General features: G+C 39.3%; 1 protein-coding gene across 10 annotated transcripts in view; it reads left to right on the top strand.

Annotated features, from left to right (window-relative positions):
• Positions 1–25,819, top strand: part of ERC1 (ELKS/RAB6-interacting/CAST family member 1) — a 496,604-nt gene that overhangs the window by 126,589 nt on the left and 344,196 nt on the right. For all 10 annotated transcript variants that reach the window (XM_015568838.1, XM_006771286.2, XM_015568837.1 and 7 more), the window contains 4 exons: positions 15,802–15,939; positions 18,158–18,298; positions 19,491–19,631; positions 22,822–23,015. In XM_015568838.1, coding sequence (XP_015424324.1) covers positions 15,802–15,939; positions 18,158–18,298; positions 19,491–19,631; positions 22,822–23,015 — 614 coding nt within the window. The remainder of the gene's footprint in view (positions 1–15,801; positions 15,940–18,157; positions 18,299–19,490; positions 19,632–22,821; positions 23,016–25,819) is intronic.

Genomic DNA, 25,819 nt, shown 5'->3' with positions numbered 1-25,819 from the left:
TCTGTGTTCTCCTGTCCTGCCACATCCGCACTTATACTAGTTGACTTCAATCCTGTCAATCTCCATTCCAAAGGTTAGGGCGCCTCTCATCTCCATTCCAGGGAGCAAAGATCATGCAGCTTAAGCATGATTGTTCATAGCCAAAGTGACCAACTACCCGCCTGGCACCCAGTTAAGGGGTTTTACCCCTTCCCCAACTTCAGGGAAAAATCCCTACCTGGGGAAACAACCTTTCTCGGAGAGGTGACCTTGGTCAAAACACATAGTGCCAAGAAGGTGAGCAAACATTAAGAACAGTATGCCATATACGCCAGTTCCCTCGAAACATATGCTGTGCAGATGTCTCTTCCCTGCAGCGACTGTGTCAAACAGCAAGGATGGACTGGCTTCCGGCATGACATGAATTAGTATTTATATGGACTTGGAATGGTTGCAACTTGATCAATATGATTAATACTACTATAATTTTGAATAGCAAACATGCCACTATAACTAACATATAGTGTGGGGAGGGGGTGGGCAGAAGCAAGGGAAAGGGGATCAGTCGGGGAAAAGAAGGACATTTTGTAAAACTTTCACCAATAAATTTAAAAAAACATAGTGTACGTGTGTCAAGGAAAGGAAGAATTTATTTTTTTACCTTAATTTCTTTTTACCTTAATCATTGTTACTTTCCTATATTGCTTCTTAACTGGTGAATTTGAAACACTTTAGCTTTGCAAAACATGTTATACAACTTGAGTTTTAGCTTGCTGTCAAGCCCTGTGTTATTCTCACTCTAGACTAGCGGGTCTAAACCTGTGGGTCGAACGACCCTTTCACCGGGGTTGCCTAAGACCATTGGAAAACACATACATAATTACATATTGTTTTTGTGATTAATCACTATGCTTTAATTATGTTCAATTTGTAACAATGAAATTGGGGGTCACCACAACATGAGGAACTGTATTAAAGGGTCGCGGCATTAGGAAGGTTGAGTACCACTGCTCTAGACTGTTGGCTATAACTTTGCTACTGACTTCTAGTATGCCAGTAGATATTTTGTAATAGAAAAATAATTTTGATCTTTGTTTGGGAAGAGAGTTTTAGAACTATTCTAAAAGTTTGACTTCTGAAATTTGTGTGATTTAATGTATAGATCCACTAATATATTTGAAATATAAATGTACCCAACTTTTAAAATCTAGATAAATATTTCTTTTAAAGCATTCAGAAAGGGACCAAAGGGTGTGCAGACTTTCAGTTATAAAAGAAACTAGAGGCCCGGTGCACAAAAATTTGTGCACTTGGGGGAAAGGGGGTCCCTCAGCCCGGCCTGTGCCCTCTCATAGCCTGGGACCCCTCGGGAGATAACGACCCGCTGGCGTAGACCTGCTCCCGGGTGGCAGAGGGCAGGCCCAATCCCTAGGTGCAGCCCCTGGTCAGGCTCAGAACAGGGCCGATTGGGGAGTTGGGGTGCCTTCCCCTGTCATGCACAGAGCAGTGGAGATTGGGAGGTTGCAATGCCACCCTCAGTCACGCTCAGGGTAGGGCCAATTGGGGGGTTGGGGCACCACCCCTTGTCACACTCAAGGCAGGGTCGATGGGGAGGTTGTGGCGCCTCCCCCGTCACGCACAGAGCAGGGCCCATCAGGGGTTTGGGGAGCTCCCCCCTGTCATGCACAGAGCAGGGCTGATCAGGGGGTTGAGGAGCTCCCCCCTGTCACTCACAGAGTAGGGCCGATAGGGGAGTTGGGGCACCCCCCCCTGTCACACTCAGGGAAGGGCAGATCAGGGGGTTGGGGCGCTGCTCTCTATCACCCACAGAGCAGGGCCGATCAGGTGGTTGGGGCGCTGCCACTCTCATACTCAGGGCAGGGCCAATGGGGAGGTTATGGCTCTACCCCGTCACACACAGAGCAGGGCCTGTGGGGGGCGGGGGGGTTGTGGCCCTGTCCCCTGTCACACACAGAGCTGCAGGGCGATCAGGGGGTTTGGGCACTGCCCCCTGTCATGCTGATCTTGGTGCCGGGAGGCCTCACGGCTCTGCTGATCCCAGTGCTGTGAGGCATATTACCCTTTTACTATATAGGGTAGAGGCCTGATGCATGGGTGGGGCTGGCTGGTTTGCCCTGAAGGGTGTCCTGGATCAGGGTGGGGGTCCCCATTGGAGTGCCTGGCCAGTCTTGGTGAAGGGCTGAGGGCTGTTTTCAGGCTGGGACTGAAGCTCCCAACCGCTCCTCTTTTTCTTTTTTCTTTTTTATTCTGGGCCAGCTTTAGCTCTGAGGCCTCGGCTGCTGTGAACAGGTTTCTGGCCTTTGCTTACCGTCTGTATTTGATACAATGTTGTGGTCCGGCTGGCTGAAGCCCCACTGGGAACGTTGGAGTCCTCCGTCACTGAAGCAAGCAAGCCTCCCTGTTCGCATCAGCTGCCTGGCTGCCGGCCGCCATCTTGGCTGCCAGTTAATTTGCATATCTCGCTGATTAGCCAATGGGAAGGGTAGCGGTCATACGCCAGTTACCATGTTTCTCTTTCATTAGTGTAGATAAGTAATGGGGATATAATGTATAGTGTGGTGACTGTAATTAATAATATTGTATTGCATATTTCAAAATTTCTGAGAGTTGATCTTAAAAGTTTTTATCACAAGAAAAAACATTTCTGTAACTGTATGTGGTAATTCATGTTAACTAGACTTCATGGTGATCATTTCACAGTGAATACAAATATTGAATCATTATATTATACATCTGAAACTAACATTACATGTTAATTATACCTCAATTTTTAAAAAAGCACTAAGAAATGACAGTGTGGTTTGAAAAAAATACTTAATTTTAAAATCATGAAAATAATATATGTTCAAGGTAAAAAAAATTTAAGAGTTTCAAAAACAAATGAAACGAAAGTCTTTCTCCCCTTCATTTGACCTTCTCAGTGCAACTTTTAGAGATGTAACTGTTGTTAACAATTCTCTGTGATCCCTTAATGAAATTGAAATGGGAAATTTGGACTGGAACCGCGGTATTCCTTGAGTAGGATGGCTTCCCAGGCTCTTGTCCAGTGGAGTCAAAGAATGAAACCACGGATGAAAGATGGTATCGTAAAAGGTGGAAATTTATTTATTTCTCAATAAATTTCTGTAGCCCTGGGCTACAGAGTTACATTTCCATATGATAAGGGAGCTGGGTGTAGCAAAGGTACATATTTACAAAATGAAGGAAGATGGAATAGGAGAAGAATAAGGAAGAAGATGGAGGGAACCTCATGTACTTCGCGTGAAACTTGAGCTCTGGAGTTGCTATAGTGACCAAATCAAAGGGGAATAGTGACCCAGGCCAGCAGGGGGGGGCAGTTAGGGGCGATCGGGCCAGCATGCAGAGACAGTGAGGGGCCATCTGGCCGGCGGTGGGGATATCAAGGCACAGAGATCTGCAGCCTTTACAGACCATAGGAAAAAGGGGCTCAGTGGGACTCTTCCCCCTCCCCACGGGGGAGTCGGCAGGGGGGTTAGTGAGGGACGACCAAACGACTGAACAGCAGGCTGTGTGGGGCAACCAGGTCGGTGGGGGGGCTGTGAGGGGTAACCAGCCCGGCAGGGAGGGCAGTTGGGGGCGACCACGCCAGCAGGGGGGGCAGTTGAGGGCAACCTGGACGGCAGCAGCGGGCAGTTAGGGGCGACCAGGCCAGCAGGGGGGGGCAGTTAGGGGCGATCGGGCCAGCATGCAGAGACAGTGAGGGGCCATCTGGCCGGCGGTGGGGTGGGGGCAGTTAGGGGCAATCAGGCAGGCAGGAAGGTAAGCGATTAGGAGCTAGGGTCCAGGATTGTTAGAGGGATGTCCCCTGAGGAGTCCCAGATTGGAGAGAGTGCAGGCTGGGCTGTGGGGACCCCTCCCCTGTGCACGAATTTCATTTTTATATGTGGCCAGCCAGCGTTTTTATAACATTTACTAAATACTCGGCTGTTTTTTCTTCTGATTTGAAAAGCCTTGTTTATTCATCAGTGCATAGAAGTTTGGGTTGTTTCCACTTTTTAGATATTATGAATAATGACTCTATGAATGTTCAAGCACAGGGTTTTGTATGAATATATCTTTTCGTTTCTCTTGGATATATATCTAGGAATGGAATTGATGTTAATTCATGTTTAACTTTATAAGGAACTGCCAAACTTTCTAAAGCGGCTCCATAATTTTACATTCTTGCCAATGCTTGTTATTTTATTTTATTTTTTTAAATAGCCATTCTGATGGGTATGTATTGGTATCTTATTGTGTTTTTTTAAAATCCTCACCTGAGGATATTTTTTCCACTAATTTTCAGACAGAGTGGAAGTAATAGAAGGGGGGTGGAGAGAGAAAGAAAAATATTGATGTGAGAAAGACACCTGGATTGATTGCCTCCTGCATGCACCCAAGTTGGGGTTGGGGATCGACCCTGCAACTGAAGTACATACCCTTGACCGGGAATTGAACCCATGACCCTTTGGTTGGTGAGCCAATGCTCTAACCACTGAATCAAATTAGCCAGGGCTCTTATTGTGGTTTTAATTTGCATTTCCCTAGTGACTAACGATGTTGAACATCTTTTCATTGTTGACTATTTGTATATCTTCTTGGGAGAAATGCCTTTTCAAATCTTTTCCCATTTTCAAATTGAGTTATTTGTCTTTTTATTGTTGACTTCTAGAAAGTCTTTATATATTCTGTAGGCTCCAACATATCAGATATGCGATTTTCAAATATTCTCCCATTTTGTGGGTTATCTTTTCATTTCCTTGATATCTTTGTATGCATGCAAGTTTTACATTTTGATGAATCTAATTTATCTTGTTTTTTCTTTGTTGCTTATGCTTTTGGTGTTATATCTAAGAAAATATTGTCCAATTTAAGGTCATGAAGATTTTGTCCTACATTTTCATCTATGAGTTTTATAGTTTTAGCTTTTACATTGAGGTCTTTGATCCATTCCAATTTAATTTTTGTATATAGAGTAGCGTGGGAATCCAATTTCATTATTTTGCATGTGGATATTCAGTTGTCCCATCAGCATTTGTTGAAAAGACTCTTCTTTCCCCCATTGAGTTGTCTTGGGACATTTGCTGAAAATCAGTTGGCCATAGACATGTTAATTTCTGAACTCTGGATTCTATTCTATTGATATATATATCCATGTGCCATCCCACACTGTCTTGATTACTGTAGCTTTGTAGTAGGTATTGATAATAGGAACTGTGAATCCTTTACCTTTGTTTCTTTTCAAGATTGTTTTGGCTTTTTGGGGGTCCCTTGTAATTCCATATGAATTTTGAGATCACTGTGTCCATTTCTGTAAAAAAGGCTTTAGAATTTTGTTAGGGGTATTGAATTGAATCTGCTTATCAGTTTGGGGAATACTGCCATCTTAACAATATCAAGTCTTTCAGTTGACAGGATGTCTTTAGACTTATGTTGTCTTTAATTTCTGTTATTGATGTTTTGTAGTTCTAAGTGTACAAGTCTTGCACTTCTGTAAATTTATTTTTAAGTATTTTATTCTTTGTGATGCTATTGTAAGTGGAATTATTTTCATTCCATTATCAGGTTAATCATTTTTATATACAGCTATACAACTGGTTTTTAAATATTGCTCTCTTATGTTTTGCAACTTCGTTAAACTTGTTTATTAGCTCTAATAGTGTTGTAGTGAATTCTTTAATATTTTCTATATATAAAGTTATGCTATCTGTCAATAGAGATTGTTATACTTCTTCCTTTCCAATATATATTTTTTCTTACCTAATTGCCCTTCCCTGATTGTCTAGTGCAATGATACTGGTAAATAGAAGTGGTGAGAGCAGACATCTTTATCTTGTTCTTTATCTTAGGGGGAAGACTTTTCATTTTTCATCAGCACGATGTTAACTATGGATTTTTCATAGATGCCTTTTATCAGGTTTAGGACATTCTCTTCTACTCCTAGTTTATTGAGTCTTTTTATCATGAAAAGTTGTTGGATTTTATCAAATGCATTTTTCTGTATTTATTGAGATGAGCATGTGGTTTTAATATGGTGCATACATTATATTGATTGAACCAACCTTGCCTCCCTGGGATAAGGATGGTTTGTGTTTTTAAATAGCCTTGTAGTTTTCGCCTGGGGAAACTTGTTTTATCAACATTATCATGGAAGCAATAGGATTGAACCTGACAGAACATATCCTTTGGAGTTCTAGGGCATAATATAAATAAGAACTATTCAAAGGCTTATATTGTAATGTTTTGTACAATGTAGAAATCATTTTGACTTTTATTAAAACACTAGAGGGCCGATGCACAAAATCTGTGCAAGAGTAGGCCTTCCTTCCCCCGGCTGCCCGCACCAGCTTCCCTCTGGCACCTGGGACCCAGGTTTCCTTCCAGCTGCCAGCAGGCACTTGGGACCTGGGCTTCCCTCACAGCCCTGGCTTTGTCCAGAAAGTCATCTGGAAGGACGTCTGGCCTAATTAGCATATTACGCTTTTACTATTGTAGATTTCTTTGGACTTTTAGTAACTTAGTGAATAATTTGAGGATTTATTTATCTTTATCATTTTCTATTGATAGTATGCCATATTAATATTCTCAGAGTCTGGCAAGCTTTAGTTCAGAATGTCCTGACTTCTGTTTTTACTCACCACACATTTTAAACTTGAGAACTGGTAATTAAAAAGTTAATATAGAACACTCAGATTTCTATTGTGACAAATGTTCTTTGTGATATCTCAGGAGACATTGTAGCAGGAACTTGTCAGAGTAATAAATACCTAGATACGTATCTAGAAAGGGACAAAGGATTTGAAAAAAAAGAATGTTTGATTAAAATTTTGATACACAGTCAATATTTTCTTATGCTTAAAATTGCTTATAATTTGACATGAATTAACTTGCATTGAATTGCTTTCTTACCTGTGGGAATAGCTATTTGGATAGATGCCCAGGTACCTGTCAACTTTAGATGAGAAGTTGAAATACCACACGAAGAAGTTGTTAAATCAAACTTGGATGAAGTAGCTTTTTGGGTTTTTCCTTCTGTCTGTCACACCAGTAGGTGCTTCCTAACTAGAAGAAAATAGCTTCAAGAATCAGACATGTATTTTGTCCTTTATCTGTTTTATCTTTCTGTAATTGTCAGACCTCCTTACTTTTTTCTCCTAACTTAGAAATCCAAATTTCTGAGGAAAATTTTATTAAATTCTTAAAATTCCCTCAAATACCGTTGATTTAATCCTCATGTTTTTGAATTATACAGGTTTTATAATATTCTGTCCAGATCATATATAATTTAGTTAGCCTTCTATTATTAATTATTTGATTTTTTTCAACTTATTTATTGTTAATAAATAATACAAGGGATAGTGGCTTTTTTTTTTCTTTCTTTAAGTCTAGTGTGTCTGCTTTAGTTATTTAAAAATATTGATTCTTTCATTACTAAAATGTAGTAAACTAATTGATGTAAGACTTCTATCTAGATAGTCATTGTTACTGTACAACTCAGGGGATACCATTCATATAGATAATGTACATTGAGGTCTTAAGTGCTGTGTCACCATTGCTACTGTCTCAGAAAGATTGCCATTATGCATTTATGGATCCTGTTTTTTTGGGGTTTTTTTGAGCAATTGTAGTACAGGAAGGTTGGTCAAGGTTTTACATATGCCTGCCAGATATAAAAAGAAGTACTTGAGCCATTTCTATAATTGTCTACTAAGCAGAGTTTGACTGGCAGTCACTTTTGGTCTCGCTAGCTTTTGCTTCATATTATCCAGTTATCCTATATAATAAAAGCCTAATATGCAAATTGTCCCCTCAGGTGGTTGTTCAACCAGGAGACTGGGAGTTCAACCGCTCGCTATGATGTGCTCTGACCACCAGAGGGTGGTGTGGAACATAATGGGCGTTGGCTATCTGTGGGCGGGGGTGATGGGGACGAGTTGCAGTGAGAATGCAGGGTGTCTGCTGAGCTTGCTTTCACTCCCCCTGCTACCCTCCTTGGGGCGCCAGGGCTCGTGTGCCAGGGAAGCCCCTGCGTTCAAGTGCCAGGCACCCCGTGAGGAGCCTGCCCCGCACCCGCGTGGCCTCTTCAGGGTGAGCAGGGCTGCAGCTGCCAGGACTGCAGGGGCCAGTTGGGCTCTCTGTGGGTTTGCACAGGAGCTGGTCTGCAAGGCCAGCCCGGGAGAGAGCACGCTGCCCGCCTGGCTTCCGTGTGGCACTGCTGGGTGGCTCAGAGGCCCACACTGTGCCCCAGCCCACGGTGTCAGGCTGCACTCACTGTATCTCCGTGTGGGGACTCGGGCGCTGTGACTCAGGTGGAGGGGGGTGCACAAGGGCCCAGGGGCCCAGGTGCTGCCCAGGGCTCAGCGGTCAGCTGGAACCTGCCCTTCCACGCCAGACACTTGTGCTTCGATTGCTGGCCAAGCCTAGGGACCGCTCCCGGGCACGAGTTTCATGCACTGGGCCTCTAGTTTTAATATAAGAGGTGCCTAGATCCATTATCTGTCCCATGAGCAAGTCTTGTTAAGGAACTTACTTTCCCTCTAGCAATTAATAAAATCTGCTGGAGCAGTTCACTATGGATGTATTTTCCTAAATACCTGCATTTCCTGTAGAGTTCAATTTGAACAGTTTTTAAAATAAAATATAGTAGTACTCTGATGAAGTTTATTACTTTTTATTTTTATTTATCTTTATTATTAAAAGTATTACTTTTTTGTTGTTATTAACCCTCACCTGAGAATATTTTTTCCATTGATTTTTAGAGGAGTGGAAGGGAGGGAGGAAAGAGGGAAGAGAGAGAGAGAGAGAGAGAGAAAGAAAAATCAATGTGAGAGATATACGTTGATCGGTTGCTTCCCACATGCACCCTGACCGAGGATCGAACCTGAAACCAGGAATCGAACCCATGACCTTCCAGTGCACGGGAGGATGCTCCAACCAACTAAGCCACTCTGGCCAGGGCACAGAGTTTTTCTTGTACCCAATGCATGAAATTCCTGCAAGAGTAGGCCTTCCTTCCCCTGGCTGCCGGCACCAGCATCTCTCTGGCACCTGGGACCCGGGCTTCCCTTCAGCTTCCGGCAGGGACCTGGGCTTCTTTCTGGCCGCTGGCAGGCACCCGGGACCTGGGCTTCCTTTGCAGCCCGGGCTTCATCTGAAAGGTTGTCCAGAAGGACGTCTGGTCTGGTTAGCATATTATGCATTTATTATTATAGATTTTTATTTGTTAATTGCATTATTTTCCATATGAACAACTGTAAACTTACTTTTGCCCCACCCTGTAAATAGTCTGGGCAAAACCTGCTCATTTTAAAAAATTATAATTGTGCCTTATTCTTACATTTCCCCAGAGTGTAGAGTGGTAGACAAACAATTGCTTAGATATTAGGGGACTTAGGGAATATTTCCTTTATAGATTCTACTAATTCCTGTAGATCTCTCTGTGCCAGCTGATTAGTTTATCCACACTGATACTGAAAGGTATTATTAATCAAGACAACAAAAGGTCAGAGCCTTGGGGAATAACTTGCTTCACACAATAAATTTGATGCTGATGGCTGCTTAGAACAATTGTGGAGGCATCATCAAAAAATTCTTTCCCTCAAATGATGTTTAAAGTAGCCAGGTGATTGTAAGAAGTGTTTTGAGATTTCTTGTCCTTAGAACTGTATCCCCAAGGAAGTCTCTTCTATCTTCAGTGATTAGGGCCTCAAAGGCAGAGGAATCAGTTCTACTTCACTCTGAGGAATAAATCACTCACATAAAACATGGTAGTTTTTGACAGCAGGCAATGCTGATAAAAGCCAAACCCAAAGATGTCAAGAAATCTGTGCCAGTGTGGAATTGGTATGCAGATCTGATTAATTCACATGTAGCATGCATTTGCCATTAGTCTTCTGGTTTATTTGTTTTTCTCTTTAATTGTAAAATAAAAATTGTATGAGGAAAAGAAAACCTCAAGTACAATAATTATATTATTTCTACTTTCTTTTCAATCCATTTAACTGAACTATATTATGACTAGAGAGGTCATTTTAAGATAAATGTCTTCTTTCTCTAAATGATTATTTAAAAAATATGTCCTCCTTGAATTCATCTTTTCTCTCTAAATGGTTATTTTAAAAATATGTCCTTCTTGAATTCTTTTTTTTTTTGTAAATATTTTTTATTGATTTCAGAGAGAGGAAGGGAGAGGGAGAGAGAGATAGACACATCAATGGTGAAAGAGAATCATTGATCGGCTGCCTCCAGCACATCCCCTACTGGGGATCGAGCTTGCAACCTGTGCATGTGCCCTGACTGGGAATCGAACTATGACCTTCTGGATCATGGGTCAGTAATCAGCCACTGAGCCACACTGGCCGGGCTCTTTCTTGAAGTCTTTATTGTTAGTTGTTCTCTATGATAATAAAGTGTATGTATAAACCCGGTTGATCCTCCCCCTCATTTATCATCATGGACACAAATATATAGAATAAACACCAATTCCTTCAATCTCTACAAAACTTAACTCATGTAGAAGTTAAATACATGCTAATAGGTACTTAGTGCATTATTTTTTCTGTATCAGATAGGGTATACATAAAGTAGAAAAAAGCCTATAGAATGGTAAAATATATCATTTTATGCAAAAATTATTTTATTAATTTTCAATATTATTCAAAATAAGTTATTTAAGTAAAAGAAGAAAAGCTTTTTAGCTATTTTATTGTCGATTGCTCCTTATTCCATGTATATGAATAAACTGGCTTCTAGCCCTTGAAGTCAGGCTGTACAGACTATTTTAATAATGTGATGCTGGAATCCTAATATCAGGTATCTTTGGCTCTGTCTGCCATTTTAGTGTATTGTGTTTAGATATATGTTACTCCCATGGAAGATGTACTTTTGCATTTGCAGTGGTTTTGTACCTCCACCCTTTATTCTTGGCTTTAGAAGGGAATAACATTTATTTAACTTAATTTTTATTTTTTTGTTAATCCTCAGCCAAGGATTAACAATTTAATTGTTAATTAGATTTTTAGAGAGAGTGGAAGGGAGGGTGAGAGACAGAAAGAGAAACATCGAAGTGAGAGATATGTATTGATTGGTTGCCTCCTGCACGTGCCCTGACTAGGGCTGGAGCCTGCAACTGAAGTATGTGCCCTTGCCTGGAATCGAACCTGGGACCCTCCACTCCTCGGGCTGATGTTCTATCCATTGAGCCAAACCAGCTGGGGTGCTAATAACATTTTAATATAAATAACCATAGGAATAAGATACTGTGTTTATTAATAAATGCTCTTTAATAATAAGGAATAGTTTATGGAAGATGCTTGAGTCATCTTTGTGTGACTGGTTTTTTCTTTTTTTTCATAATAAAACATTATTTATAGCATAGTGATTAAGAGTAGGTTTCTGTAGCTAGATTGGTTAGTAGTTACCTCACAGTTTTGTGGTGATGCTTAAATAGTTTATATATAAAGTTCTTACAACAGTGTCTGCCACATAACATACTACTCTCTCTTTTTGTGTATGTTAGTGGTCCTTGTTATCATCACTACCTCCTCCTCACCACCACCATTATTATTATTATTATTGTTGTTATTGGTCTCATGTTGGTATTTTAGGGGTTCTGTTTCTACAAAATGGAGAGTTGTGGGTTTTTGGTTTGTTGTGGGTTTTTTTTTTAGATATTCTGAGCATATTTAAAGGAGTATTATTTACACTTAATTTGATTCCAAACAATCATCTTTATTGTTATTATTCAAGTACTAGAGGCCCGGTGCATGAATTTCGTACATGGAAGGGGCGTCTCTCAGCCTGGCCAGCACCCTCTCCAATCTGGGACCCCTCGGGGAATATCCGACTGCCTCTCGCAATCCGGGACTGCTGGCTCCTAACCCCTTGCCTGCCTGCCTGCCTGATCGCCCCTAACTCCTCTGCCTGCCTGACTGATTGCCCCTAACCAACTCTGCCTGCCTGCCTGATTGCCCTATCTGCTCCCCTACTGGCCTGATTGCCCCTAACTGCTCCCATGATGGCCTGATCACCCCTAACTGCCTCTGCCTCACCCTGCACTTGGGACCCAGAATTCCCTCCTCCAGCACCCAGGACCCGGGGTTCCTTCCCTCTGGCCGGCTACAGGCACCCAGGACCCAAGCCAGCTGCACTTGGGCTGGCTGCAGCTGCAGGAGACTGTGGGCAGGCTGCTTTGCCCAGGCCACAGGTGCTGGCGCCCAGACCACGGGGTGGGCTGCTTGTCCCTCTCCTGGGCTGCAGGCGCAGGTGCAGCTGCTAGCGCCTGGGACTGCAGGGCAGGCGGCTTGTCCCTCTCCCAGGCCGCAGCCTGGCTGGTCCCCATTCCTCTCATGTGATCTCATTTGTGCCTGGTTGGTCCCCATTCCTCTTTCGTGAGCTCATTTGTGCCTGGCTGGTCCCCATTCCTCTCTCCCCAGTTTTGAGTGTCTGAGCTGTTACAGCGTGACAGCGTGATGGTGTGATGATCATTTGCATATTAGCTCTTTATTATATAGGATTATATAGGACAAGAGGCCCGGTGCACAAAAATTTGTGCAATTGTGGGTGGGGAGGGTCCCTCAGCCCGACCTGTGCCCTCTCGCAGACTGGGACCCCTCAGGGGATGTCCACCTGCTGGCTTAGGCCTGCTCCCCGGGGGATCGGGCTTACGCTGGCAGTCAGACATCCCTCTGGCAACCCAAGAGCCCTTGGGGGATGCCCACTTGCCAGTGGGGAGCAGGCCTAAGCTGCGGTCGGACAGCCTTAGCACTGCTGAGGAGGTGGGAGAGGCTCCCGCCATCACTGCTGTGCTGGCAGCCTGGCTTGTGGCTGAGCAGAGCTCCTCCTGTGGGAGCGCACTGACCACCAGGGGCAGCTCCCGCATTGAGCGTCTGCTTTCTGAAGGTCAGTGTGTGTCATAGTGACCAGTCATTCCCAGTCGTTCCATTGGTAGGGTCAGTTTGCATATTGCCTTTTTATTATATGCCTGGTGCATGGGTGGGGGCTGGCTGGTTTGCCCTGAAGAGTGTCCCGGATCACGGTGGGGGTCCCGCTGTGGTGCCTGGCCAGCCTGGGTGAGGGGCTGATGGCTGTTTGCAGGCTGGCCGAGTCCCCCATTAGGGTCCCTATAGCCCCCAGCCACCCATGCTCCCAGTGGAGCCTGGCTGGAAGCAGGTATCTGGGATTTATTTATCTTCTATAATTGAAACTTTGTTGCCTTGAGCAGAGGCCACAGCTGGCCAGGGCAGGCGGGAAGCTTGGCTTCCTCCATCGCTGGGGCAACCAAGTCTCCTGCTTGCTTCAGCTCCATAGCTGCTGGCTGCCATCTTGGTTGGGTTAATTTGCATATAGTCACTCTGATTGGCTGGTGGGCATGGCTTGGGGGGTAGCAAAGGTGCGGTCAATTTGCAAGTTTCTCTTTTAGATGTGGATAATAGATTCAGTTTTTCTTTTGACTGTTGTATTCAAAACATTTTGTAAGTCATATATTTCAGATCCTGTGGATAATTAAAGAGTATAGAATAAGATCTCCACTATAAATTGTATTGAAATATGTAATAAATACTAAAATGATATGATATGGACTTTCAGGGTAACAGCTTTTATAGCCGCAACATTAGATTAGTGAAAAAAAGAATAATGGCAAGAATAATGTGGTAGCATTCATATACCAGCTGGTTAGTAACACATATAAACCAGAGATCCTTGATTAAAAAAGCACAATTTTGAATCACGAGCAAAGTGAAGATACATAATAGGAGCTTTCAGTAGAGCTCAGCTGTTACCCATCATGAAACTGGATAAAGGAAAAAATATTTTTCTACACACTTCTCCCACACATCACACGCAACACCTTTTGGGTTTGTTGCATGCTTACGCAGCTAGTTTGCACACACATGTCTATTTCAAGTCTTCCTCACTGAAGGCAACTTACCCAAAGGAGGTATTTTTAGTGTCCACTGTCCTTTCTTCATTTTGTCAGTGCCTTTCACTATGGAGTATTTATTCCTCTACTTTAAAAGTAAGTAGGAGTTCAAGGATAGACATCTTTTTCCTCCCCTCCAGCCCCACAACAGTCAGTCAGTTTAAGTACCTGGGTATTTGAAGAAGAAAGTAGTTTAGGGAGAACTTGTTAATGGGAATTTTACCTTGTTTAGCAGCTTTTGCACCTGAGCATTATTAGGAAAGGTTTTTGCCAGCAAAGAATAATGGATTCTTTTAATAGTTTGACTACATGTAAATCATACAAGTAGAATTGTTGACAATTTAATTTAAATTCTTTCTTAGATAGTAATAATGGAGGAGAAAGAAGGGTGTTATTCTTATACATGTAAGGGCTATTTTTATATTAGGTGACCTCATAAAACAAATCTCTGTTTTCTTGTATATAATAGTTGGTTCTGTGAAATTTCATTTTAAATAATGGTTCTTGTACTGCACTTTAGTCAACAGCATGACCATATCCTTTTGTTGTTTGTGCATATAAGGTTTATACCTTAGCAACTGGAATGACCTGCATATCTGGTTAAACATGTAAACACCAGGGCATTGCATTCTGTATGTATATGAAATATGCACTAGATTTTTAAGTGGCAAAATTTTCTTGAGTGGTTGTGATATCAACCTAAATACTAATCCATGTGAGATTCCAGTAGTAGTTTCTGATTAAACTAAAGGAAAACCAATGCTTTTCATTTGTGATGGTCTTTTCTCTCATGGTTTGGTCTTTTATTGACAAGACTGGAACCTATTGCAGGCTTACCAGTGGTTTACCTGTATGTTTATTTCTTTGTTAAAGACTAAAAATCCAAGCCTGACAGTATGTATGGCACTCTATTCTAAATTTACCAAATCTTGTTGCTTTTATTATTTGTTCTGCTTGTAAGAATTCTCATTGACTCTACCAGTGATGGTGAACCTATGACAAGCAAACTCATTTTTTTGGTTGATTTTCCTTTCTTAAATGGCATTTAAATATATAAAATAAATATCAAAAATATAAGTCTTTGTTTTATTATGGTTACAAATATCAAAAAATTTCTATATGTGACATGGCACCAGAGTTAAGTTAGGGTTTTTCAAAATGCTGACACGCCGAGCTCAAAAGGTTTGCCATCGCTGCGACAGATACTTCTTTTTTTTCCCCTCTGCGGAATAAAGCAGGCCCTTAAAGAGCTTATGCTAAATTGATGTTTAGATAAAAGATGATATAAAAATCTAACTTAATAGTATGAGTTAAGAATAGTTTTTCCTTGGTAAACACACAATACCATATATAGTTGATGTACTATAGAATTATATACCTGAAACCTATATAATTTTATTAACCAATGCCACCCCAATAAATTCAACAAAAATTATAGAAAAACCACAAATAATTTTTCTTTATACGGTTGATTTGTTTTTCTTACTGTCTAACTGTTCCATTCTCTGTCCTTCCTCTATTATTTGTGAAGCCATTCCTCTGGGAATTTACGCTATCATTTTGGAAGTATTTCAGTTTTTCATGGCTTTCCTCTCCATAATTCCTCTCTCTATCCACATCTCTCTATGATAGGTCTTTTCTCCCTTGTTACTTTATTTCTTTAGAGATTCATGTATATGTGTATGTGCATCTTTTCTCTGTTCTGGTTATAAATTCTGGGTTTAAAGTTTTGCTTGCAGTTCTGAAATCTTTAGGATTAAATTATTTCTAGAGACAACACACTCATAGCAGTCCTGATCTACCTGTTTCCAACTTAAAATTATTCTTGTTGTGACTATTTTAATTTATTTTTTCTTCCTTAAATATATATGTCCACTCAGATTGAAAATCTTCAAGAGCAACTTAGAGATAAGGAAAAACAGATGAGCAGCTTGAAAGAACGAGTCAAATCCTTGCAGGCTGATACCACCAACACTGATACTGCCTTGACAACTTTGGAGGAGGCCCTGGCAGAGAAAGTGAGTGATTGGTCCAGACTGTTCACAGACACATTTCTTCTGCTTTCTCATTAATCTAATATTTTTTTCTAGTGATGAGACTTGGATATAGAATACTGAAGAAATCCCTTTGGGCAAAAGGGAAAAGAGCTCCCTGAACTGTTCTGACATACATAGTGTAAGGGAAAAGAAATCTATTTCATTATTGCATTTTAAGTATTTGTCCCTAGGCAAGATGGATGCTACACTACAGGGCAGTGGTTGAAATTTCTAGAATTAGCCATATGTTCCCCATTTATGATCTTTATTTTTGGTTTGTTTGTTTATTTTGTTAATCTTTACCCATGGATATACATTTTTAAAATATATTTTTATTGATTTTAGAGAGGAAGGGGGAGAGAGAGAGAGAGGTAGAAACATCAATGATGAGAGAAAACCATTGATTGGCTGTCTCATTCTGGGGATTGAGCTGCAGCCTGGGCATGTGCCCTGACCGGAATTGAACCCGGACTCTTCAGTCCACAGGCCAGCACTCTATCCTCTGAGCCAAACCAGGTAGGGCCTGAGGATATTTTCCATTGCTTTTTTAGGGAGAGTGGAAGAGAGGGGGAGAGACAAAGAGAGAGAAACATCCATGTGAGAGACATCCATTGGTTGCCTCCCGCAAGTGCCCCACCCAGGGTGTGTGGTGGGAATCGAACCTGCAACCGTGGTATGTGCCCTTGACCAGAATTGAACCCAGTGCCCTTAAGTCAATATACCAATGCTCTATATCCACTGAGCCAAACCAGGTAGGGCTCCATTTACGATCTTGTGAAGAAAAAGAAAAGTTATTTTTATATATGGTCAACTAGAATTTGGGGATATGGGAATAACAGACACTGATCATTAGGAAGCAATATATAATTAGTTCTCCTTTATTTTATTTATTTATTTTTAATATTTTATTGATTTTTTACAGAGAGGAAGGGAGAGAGATAGAGAATTAGAAACATTGATGAGAGAGAAACATCGATCAGCTGCCTCCTGCACACCTCCCACTCGGGATGTGCCCGCAACCAAGGTACATGCCCCTGACTGGAACCAAACCCGGGACCTTTCAGTCCGAAGGCCAACGCTCTAGCCACTGAGCCAAACCGATCAGGGCTAGTTGTCCTTTATTATGTTGCATTGGTACCTAATATATTTGTGGGTTTCAATTATTAATACAGTGAATGTATTTGTTCTTTTTCTAGTTTTGGCCTTGCTACTTCATTTTGCCTTTATGAACAAACCAATGTTTTAATAATGGTTGACTAAATAAATAAAAAAAAGTAGCCCAACATGAGTGGTAATGAAGGATGTTTAAGGACTCTTAGTGGGGCATTTTAACTGGATATTTTTAATTAAAAAATATTTTTTATTTCAGAGAGGAAGGGAGAGGAAGAGAGAGATAGAAATATCAATGATGAGAGAGAATAATTGATCGGCTTGCCTCTTGCATGCTTTCTACTGGGGATCGAGCCTGCAACCTAGGGATGTGTTGTGACTGGAACTGAACTGTGAACTCCTGGTTCATAGGTCAACACTCATCCACTGAGCCATATTGGCTGGGCTTAACTGGATATTTTTAAAGGAATAGGGTCACTGTTCCTTAAGCCTCTTCTCCCTAGATATGGAGCCTCTCCTTAAGCCTCTTAGACTCACAATGTTTCAAGTTGCCTGCCAGGAACCAAGGCTTGATTCCTGAATATACTGGTAAATAATACTCAGAGATATACTTTAATTACTTAACTTCAAACTTCCTGAGTATCTGTTGACAACAAATTTTAATGGTTTCTCTTTTCTTTATCCTTTTTATGTTTTAAACTCAATGTATAAACTCCCCAACCTCTCTCCTCCCCCGCCTTTTTTTTGGTATTCGAATTGTGAGTTGTTTCCGTTGCCTTGTAGGCAACATATATTTGGGAGTTGAATAAAGGGAATTATTCTAAAAGAATACATACATTAGGGATATCTAATACTAGTTGACATTATGTGAAAAGAAACCCAAGGGAATCAAAATAACAAAGCCAGATCTTTGTTATAGCAAGGTATGTAGGAAGGATGAATTTTTTACAAAGTAAATTATTGACAATTTATCACTGTCTTTTGAGTGGGAGATGGAAGTGTGAAATTTTATCTGATAAGAGTTGAATTATAGTCTTATGGTAAAAGTATGAAAGGAATTTTCTCATGTATTGATGTGCTCTCTCACCAGGAACGGACAATTGAACGCTTAAAGGAGCAGCGAGACAGAGATGAGCGAGAGAAGCAAGAGGAAATTGATAACTATAAAAAAGATCTTAAAGACTTGAAAGAAAAAGTCAGCTTATTGCAAGGCGACCTCTCAGAAAAAGAGGTTAAGATCACCAAAATGGAATTATTTGGTTTGCTTAGTCAGTGCATTGTGTGTATATGCTGTTGGTGTTAATACATATAAAAAAGTGTTTGGATGATTTTCTTAATATTCCTATAGCAGGCCTTTGGGGAGGCCTTTGGGTATATTTAAGGAAGCTTTGCAGAGGCCTAGTAGATTGGATCATTTAATTCCCATGTCTTATCTCTTTCAGTGTAGGAATTGATTTCTTACTTGTTAGTGACATTTTTAAAGATCCTAAAATAACGGAAGCCCAGTTACATTTGGAGCAATATTGTGCTAATGGTAAGAAAGGTGATAGATGAAAGGAATATACAAAAGGAGAATAATTTATTTACAACAGCTCTTACCATTGGCAGAGCAATGTTAAATGTTGACTTAATCTACTTTTATTTTGTTTTTGGAGAATCCTGTTAATGTGATATAAATAGCAAAAATGGCTAATGCCTTGTCTTCAGGTAATAATGCATGAGATTTAGGAACATCCTCGGGATTTTCTTTCTAAAATTTTTAATAAAATTTATGGAAATTTAAGTTTCTAGTAGAATTTTTCTTCTAAAAGGGAAACATATTTTATATTTAAGTCAGTGTAACTACTGAGGTTGACTACTTACATTCACATAGCTTGATCTACTTCCATTTATTCTGTGGGAATGGATATATATTGGTTGAACTCATTAGACCATTATTCAATTGGTATTTCTTGGGAATTCATCTTATTTTAGTTAGGACTTGAATGTTAAAGTGAATTTTTTGTTGTTGTTTTTGTTATTAATCCTCATCTGAGGACATTTTTCCATTGATTTTAGAGAGTGGCAGGGAGAGGGAGAGACAGAGAGAGAGAGAGAGAGAGAGAGATATTGATGTGAGAAAGACACATCAATTGGTTGCCTCTGCACACGCTCCCTGACCAGGGCCAGGGATCAAGCCTGCAACCATGGTATGTATCCTTCACCGGAATTAAACCCAGGACCTGGGCTGATGCTCTATCCTCTAAGCCCAACTGGCTAGGGAAAGTGAATATTGTTTTATATTTCATGTTCTTGAAATAGAAATATGTCACTGTATGATAACAGAAAGAAACTACTAGCTGCCAAGGATATAAATTTAAAAATTTAAATCTCCATTTTATTTGTAGTTAATATTTATTCTAGTTGTATATTGCTTTCTTTAGGCTTCACTCTTGGATCTGAAAGAGCATGCTTCTTCCCTGGCTTCCTCAGGACTGAAAAAGGACTCACGCCTAAAGACACTAGAGATTGCTTTGGAGCAGAAGAAGGAGGAATGTCTGAAAATGGAATCACAGTTGAAAAAGGTTCAAGAAAAATTTTCCATTTTCTGGCTTTGCTTTTAATAAGAACATATCAGAAAACTCCACAATGTGCATATGTAATAACTTACCAGTGGAGTGATAATCCCCTAAAGTTCAAAATGCCATTTGTACCTTGATTAATTATCTTAGAACTAGTGGCCTGGTGCATGAAATTCGTGCACATTAAAAGGGAATTAATTAGAGGAAATATTTTAATATTGCTAGTTGCCCTTTGTCTATAATAGAAGTGTCAGAGATGAAAGAAAATTAGTAAAATGTATATGAAAATCTCCCTCCTGTCAGAGTGTGGGGCACGCTGCGAGACCCAGAGTCAAGTCCCTGCGCGTGCCTCAAAATCATGCGAGACCCAGACCCAGCCGGCCCCACCCCCGTCAAGCCCCGCAGGGTGGGGGGTGCAGGCTCAGGTCCCCCGTCAACCCCTGCTGGGTGAGGGGCGCAGCCTCAGGTCCCCTGTCAAGCCCCGCTGGGTGGGGGGCACTGCCTCAGGTACCCCATCAATCCCCGCTGGGTGGGGGAGCGCAGCCTCAGATCCCCTGGCCCTGGCGAGGGTGTGATGACCATTTGCATATTAGCTCTTTATTATATAGGATTCTTACCCTATTTTATTTTACTCCTGAGAATCCACAAGCTCTTAGAAAATTGACAGTTCAGAAGAAAATTAAAATATGCAGCTTCCTTATGGATGAAATATAAGGCCACAATGTAATAATCTCAGTTATCTGATATTTTTCTTCCATTGGCATTAGGTTTTCTAGAAGATTCTTAACAGTGATAGTGACTCACACTGGTGAATTTAGGATATCATTTCTTTGTTTTTTGCCTCTCTAATATTTTATGGCAGTTTTATAGTTTTCAAAGCACTTCCCTACTTATTATCTCTGAGCTATCTACTCTATGAGAACTGAAACTGAGACTTTTGAACAGTTATAGTAGCTGTGTCCAGTTCACATGATTAGTAATGAAAAAGGGGGTACAGCCTACTCTTGAGATTTCAAGTTTTATAATCTTTTCATATATTGGGTGTTTTCAACATAATATTTTCATAATGAATCATCATATAGGGTATACCAAAAAGTAAACTTAAATTCTAAAACTAATGAAAGGAAGAAAATTCAGTATCTTAAAGTTACTTTTGCACAAATAGGAAAGTACTTTTTTTTTGAGATTAAGGATTCTGTTTATAACCAATTCAGATTTGATAGTTGGTGTTTTTTTCTCACTGAAAAGGTGGAGGTAATTTTTAATTTAATATCTGAATATTGAAGGTAAAGCTGTTAGATATCTTTAGGGTTAATAAAACTGAGTGGTAACTATTAAGAACAATGTTTCATTATCATCCCAAACTTTCCTGTTTATGACAATCCCACATTTTATGTTTGTTTATTTATTTACTTATTTATTTTTATTATATTTTAATCCTCACCTGAGGATTTTTTTCCATTGATTTTTAGAGAGTGGAAGGGAGGCAGGAGGGGGAGAGAAATAGAGAGAAACATTGACATGAGAGAGACATGTTGATTACTTGCTTCCTGCATGTGCCTGACCAAGGGTAGGGATGGAACCTGCAACTCAGGTACATACCCTTGAAGGGGAATCAAACCAGCAACCCTTTGGTCTGAAGGCTGATGCTCCAGCCTCTGAGCTAAACCCGATAGGGTTATTTCTTTCTCTTTAATCTTTTATCATGATGATTCTACAGCTGGTCATTTATATGATCTCTGATATTTTAGAGTTAATATTTAGGTTCATGAAAAAAAGTTATTTTTGAGTGAAAGAAGTCGATGGCTTTTGCCAACTGCGACTTATTATCTGTTTTTCTGCCCATGGCCATTTTCACTTCATATTTTCTCTTAATTCATTCTGGATGAGTGCTCCTTTTTTATTTTAATTAATTACTGATGCTTCTCTATTATACTACTTCCACAATGCCCTACTTCAAGAAGGAGATTGCTATTGTAGTTTTCTATTTATTTTGTTGTTTGTTTTTTTAAAAAATATTTTTATTGATTTCAAAGAGGAAGGGAGAAGGAGAGAAAGATAGAAACATCAATGATGAGAGAGAATCATTGATTGGCTGCCTTCTGCATGCCCCCTACTGGGGATTGAGCTGCAACCTGGGCATGTGCCCTGACTGGGAATCAAACTATAACCTCCTGCATCATAGTTGATGCTCAGCCACTGAACCACACTGTCCAGCCTCTGTTTTGTTTGTTCTTCATGTCTTTTTTCATATCTTTTCTGCCTTGTCTGTTTTAATTGAACATTTTATATGATTTTATTTCTTTCTTCTCTTAGAAATTTGTATTTCTTAAACAAAATGATTGCCCTATAATATACATTTTTGACTCTTTTTTCATCTTTATTGAGATAGAATTGACAAATAAAAATTATATATATTCAAGGTATACATGATGATTTGATATATGTATAACTGTGAAATGATTACCCCAATAAGCTAGTTAACATATCCATCATCATATATATTTACCTTTTTATGTGTGGTGAGAACACTTTTTTCTTTTTAATAAAAGAGTTTAATTGACTAAACACCAGTGAAGCTGCCTGGCTCTGTACTTTTTTGGGGGGGAAGTTCATGTTTATTGATTCACTTTCCTTACTAGTAAGCAATCTATTCAGATTTTCTACTTCTTCATTGTTCAGTTTTGGAAGGTTGTATGTTTATAGAAATTCATTCATTTCCTCTTAGTTGTCTAATTTATTGGTGTATAATTTTACATAGTAGTCTCATATGATCTTTCGTATTTCTGTAGTACCACTTGTAACTTCTTTTATTCTACTTATTTGAATGTTCTCTCTTTTTTTCTTGACTAGTCTAGCTAAAGTTTCATCTATTTTGTTTATCTTTTCAAAGAACCAGCTCTTATCTTAATTGATCTTTCCTATTGTCTTTTTAGTTTTTATTTTTCTTATTTTTTTAATCTGATCTTTATTTCCTTCCTTTGGGTTTTATTTATTCTTCTTTTTCTAGTTCCTTGAGGTGTAAAGGTTGATTTATCTATGTAATATTTAAGCAGAGAAAAACTTTATAAATTGAAGACTAGCTATTAGATGTTTGATAATATCTTATTGATATATAGATAGTTCTTTGGGGCATTGTTTGTCCACCACATTGTATGTATATCTGATAGAATTTGAACACTTTTCTTTGTAGGCACATGAGGCAACATTGGAAGCCAGAGCTAGTCCAGAGATGAGTGACCGAATACAGCAATTGGAGAGAGAGATTGCCAGGTACAAAGATGAATCTAGCAAGGCCCAGGCAGAAGTTGACCGCCTCTTGGAAATCTTGAAGGAGGTGGAAAATGAGAAGAATGACAAAGATAAAAAGATCGCTGAGTTGGAAAGGTAAGGAAGGGGAAGCTGAATAGGGTTTCACTTTTTCGAAAAGCTAAAGTATGGTTTTAAAAACTTAAATATTTTTGAAGGCATGCTCTTCAGTATATCTGGTTCTCTGAATGTAGGTTCATGAGTGCTTGATGTTACTTTATTATCCACTTTTTTCTAAGTCAGTGTAAATTCATTGTTGTAGTCTCTAAAAGGCAATACAGAATGGGAATAAATTGGGAAGCCATGGATGTCATCATTATTGGTTAGAAAGAAAGCATTCATTGATTAAGATATTAAAATTTCTACTGGTTAATCAAGAGAGTACAAAAAGCCACTTGCTTCTTAATTATTTATCTATGTAAAGAACAGATGAGCCTCAAGTTCAAGGAGTGAATACTTTTTCATTGATTCAGACCTGTATGTTGAGCTGATGTTCCTTTGGGCTATGCATTTTGCAACTTTTACAATTTGTATTGTAGAAAAGCAGGCTATTACATATATCAGTGCATAGACCACATTTTGAAGGCAGTTTAGGAGATTTGGATATGATACTTATGAGCTCTAACTTTGAATTCTTCAAAACATGCTGTGTTTGAACAGATCTAGTCAGACAGTTCTCTTGGAATTGTTTTTGTCTTTTTTTCTTTCATTAGGGTGTATTATACTAGAGATTAAGCATATGCCTTTTGACCTCTTCTTTTACACCTACCACATATTTAACATAAATTCACAAGTTTGTAAAAGCAGTTCTTCCAGTGGAACTTCATTAATCGCCCATATTCTTCTGAACAGAGAGACTGACAGTGACAGAATGAAGTCACTAATCTGTATGGCTCTTTGGAGCCTGATTCTTAGAAATATTTTTATTTTCTTGAAGGTTGGGAAATATTAGACTATTTTCACAAGTTATTTATTAAGTTGTAAATTTTTGGATTAGTGGTAGACCTGATACTTTCCTCTAGAAGTTATTATTTCTCTTATTCTTTATCCATAGAAATTTGATTTATTTCAAGAAACTAAAAAAACACAGTTCAACCCTCACAGTTTTCTTTCATTATTCTGAAGGTGATAACGGGCTGATTACCCATTCACTTGTTTTCTCTTATCTTGATATTAATTTATATTTTCTTGTTCTAATAAGACAAATGGGTAAATTCTTTACATCAGAATTAACAATGACCAGAGTCTCAAGATTAGATTATGTGCGTTTTTGTGTCTTCCTTCATTTTTGCACTGTATCTCTTTCTCCCACAGTACATATGTATAAGTGTACACACACACACACCCCTTACATACTCTCCTGAATACATGGCTCCCTTTGCTTTTGTGTTGACCTGAAATCAGTAGCAATAATGCATAGATTTTAAAATATTATACTTTTGAAAGATTAGTGAGTTCTCACTATTTCAGAAAGGAAATTCCTTGATAAAGTTATAATCTTGGGTTTGATTACTTGTATTGAAAATCTATGTTGAAATTATTGCTTGCTTGAAAAACATTTCAATTTATTTTAAACTCAGTAATGATTTTGGGAGATGTACATAATTTGAATAAGAGTAAGAAATAGGATTAAGTCTATATTTGATATCCAAAGCACACCAAATAGCTGTATTTATCACATTTTGAGAGTCATAAATTATCTATTTTTTCCCATGGAATGTAATATACAGTTGATGAATAACAGTCATGCAAGGTTATAATTTTGTTTTAGGATTTGACACAAAGTTTCTTGGCTAACACCCGAAAAAAGAAACAGTTTTTAAAACTTATGTTTTGCTTATTGGCTTTGTTATTTGTTACTGAGCAGCATTTGTTACTGAGTTTAAGATAGAAGTAATCAGTTAAGGACAGTTGGGATTATATAATGCTTTTTGTTGCAAGATTTAGTACCGAGGTACATGTGTGTGACTGCTGTGTCTCTCACTATTTGCTTCTTGTGTTGCCATTCCACTACATCCTGTGTGTGGTAGCTATGGCCCCATAATTTATAATTTGAGTCTCTTCACCTTTCTTTTGATTTATCTTATCATGATCCTATTCCATTGGGGTTTTGGTATCTACATGTTTATATGTTTGTTCCCTTTTGACCATGCTGTTTGTCAGAAAGCCAGTCCCCCACTGGCTTTGTACCTTCCTTGTCAGATTTCTGTCCTTGCACCATCAGGGGCATTTGTTTGGGATTCCTGGGAAAGTGAGTATTACATAAGGCTACAGTTCTGTACTAACTGGATTGCTACTGTTATTGTTGCTACTGCTGGGGCTTGCTGGGGATTTTGCTTGATCAGAGTTAAAGAATAGCCAGTTATATGTCAAGTTGAACTGTACTTCTTAGGTACATTGTTTGTGCATTAAGTGTATGTTTCTCTGGTAAGATTATAATATTGTTAGCTATAATTTTTCTAGTCTTTTTTTTTCTAGTCCATCTTTTATGTGGTTGTCTTATGCTGGAATGCCCTTTAAATCCCTGTAGCTGGTGCAACTATGTGCTGCACTGTAATTCAGGATGTAGAATTTATTTCTATAGAGTGTTCAATAACCTTCTAAGTGCAAAATTAAGGCAGACTGTTATAATTATTGAACTAAAGGAGATTTTTAGTATTCTTTTAAAATTTCTTACTACTTCTTATGTAAGGATATCCAGTATTAAAAGGTTTATCTACATCATGAAGAATTCTCAGACTTATTTGTGGTCTTGAGAAAAACAGATAGTCCCTTACATTGCTCTTATAGTAGTTCCTGTCAGAGAAGAGTTAGTGCTGTATCACTGTCTTGACCTATTGCAATTTTAAATATATATATTTGATTTCAGGAAGGAAGGAAGA

This window comes from Myotis davidii, unplaced genomic scaffold, assembly GCF_000327345.1.
Source record: "Myotis davidii unplaced genomic scaffold, ASM32734v1 scaffold944, whole genome shotgun sequence".
NCBI lineage: Eukaryota > Metazoa > Chordata > Mammalia > Chiroptera > Vespertilionidae > Myotis > Myotis davidii.
Note: the sequence above shows the minus strand (reverse complement) of the source record. Positions and strands in the feature narration are given on the sequence as shown.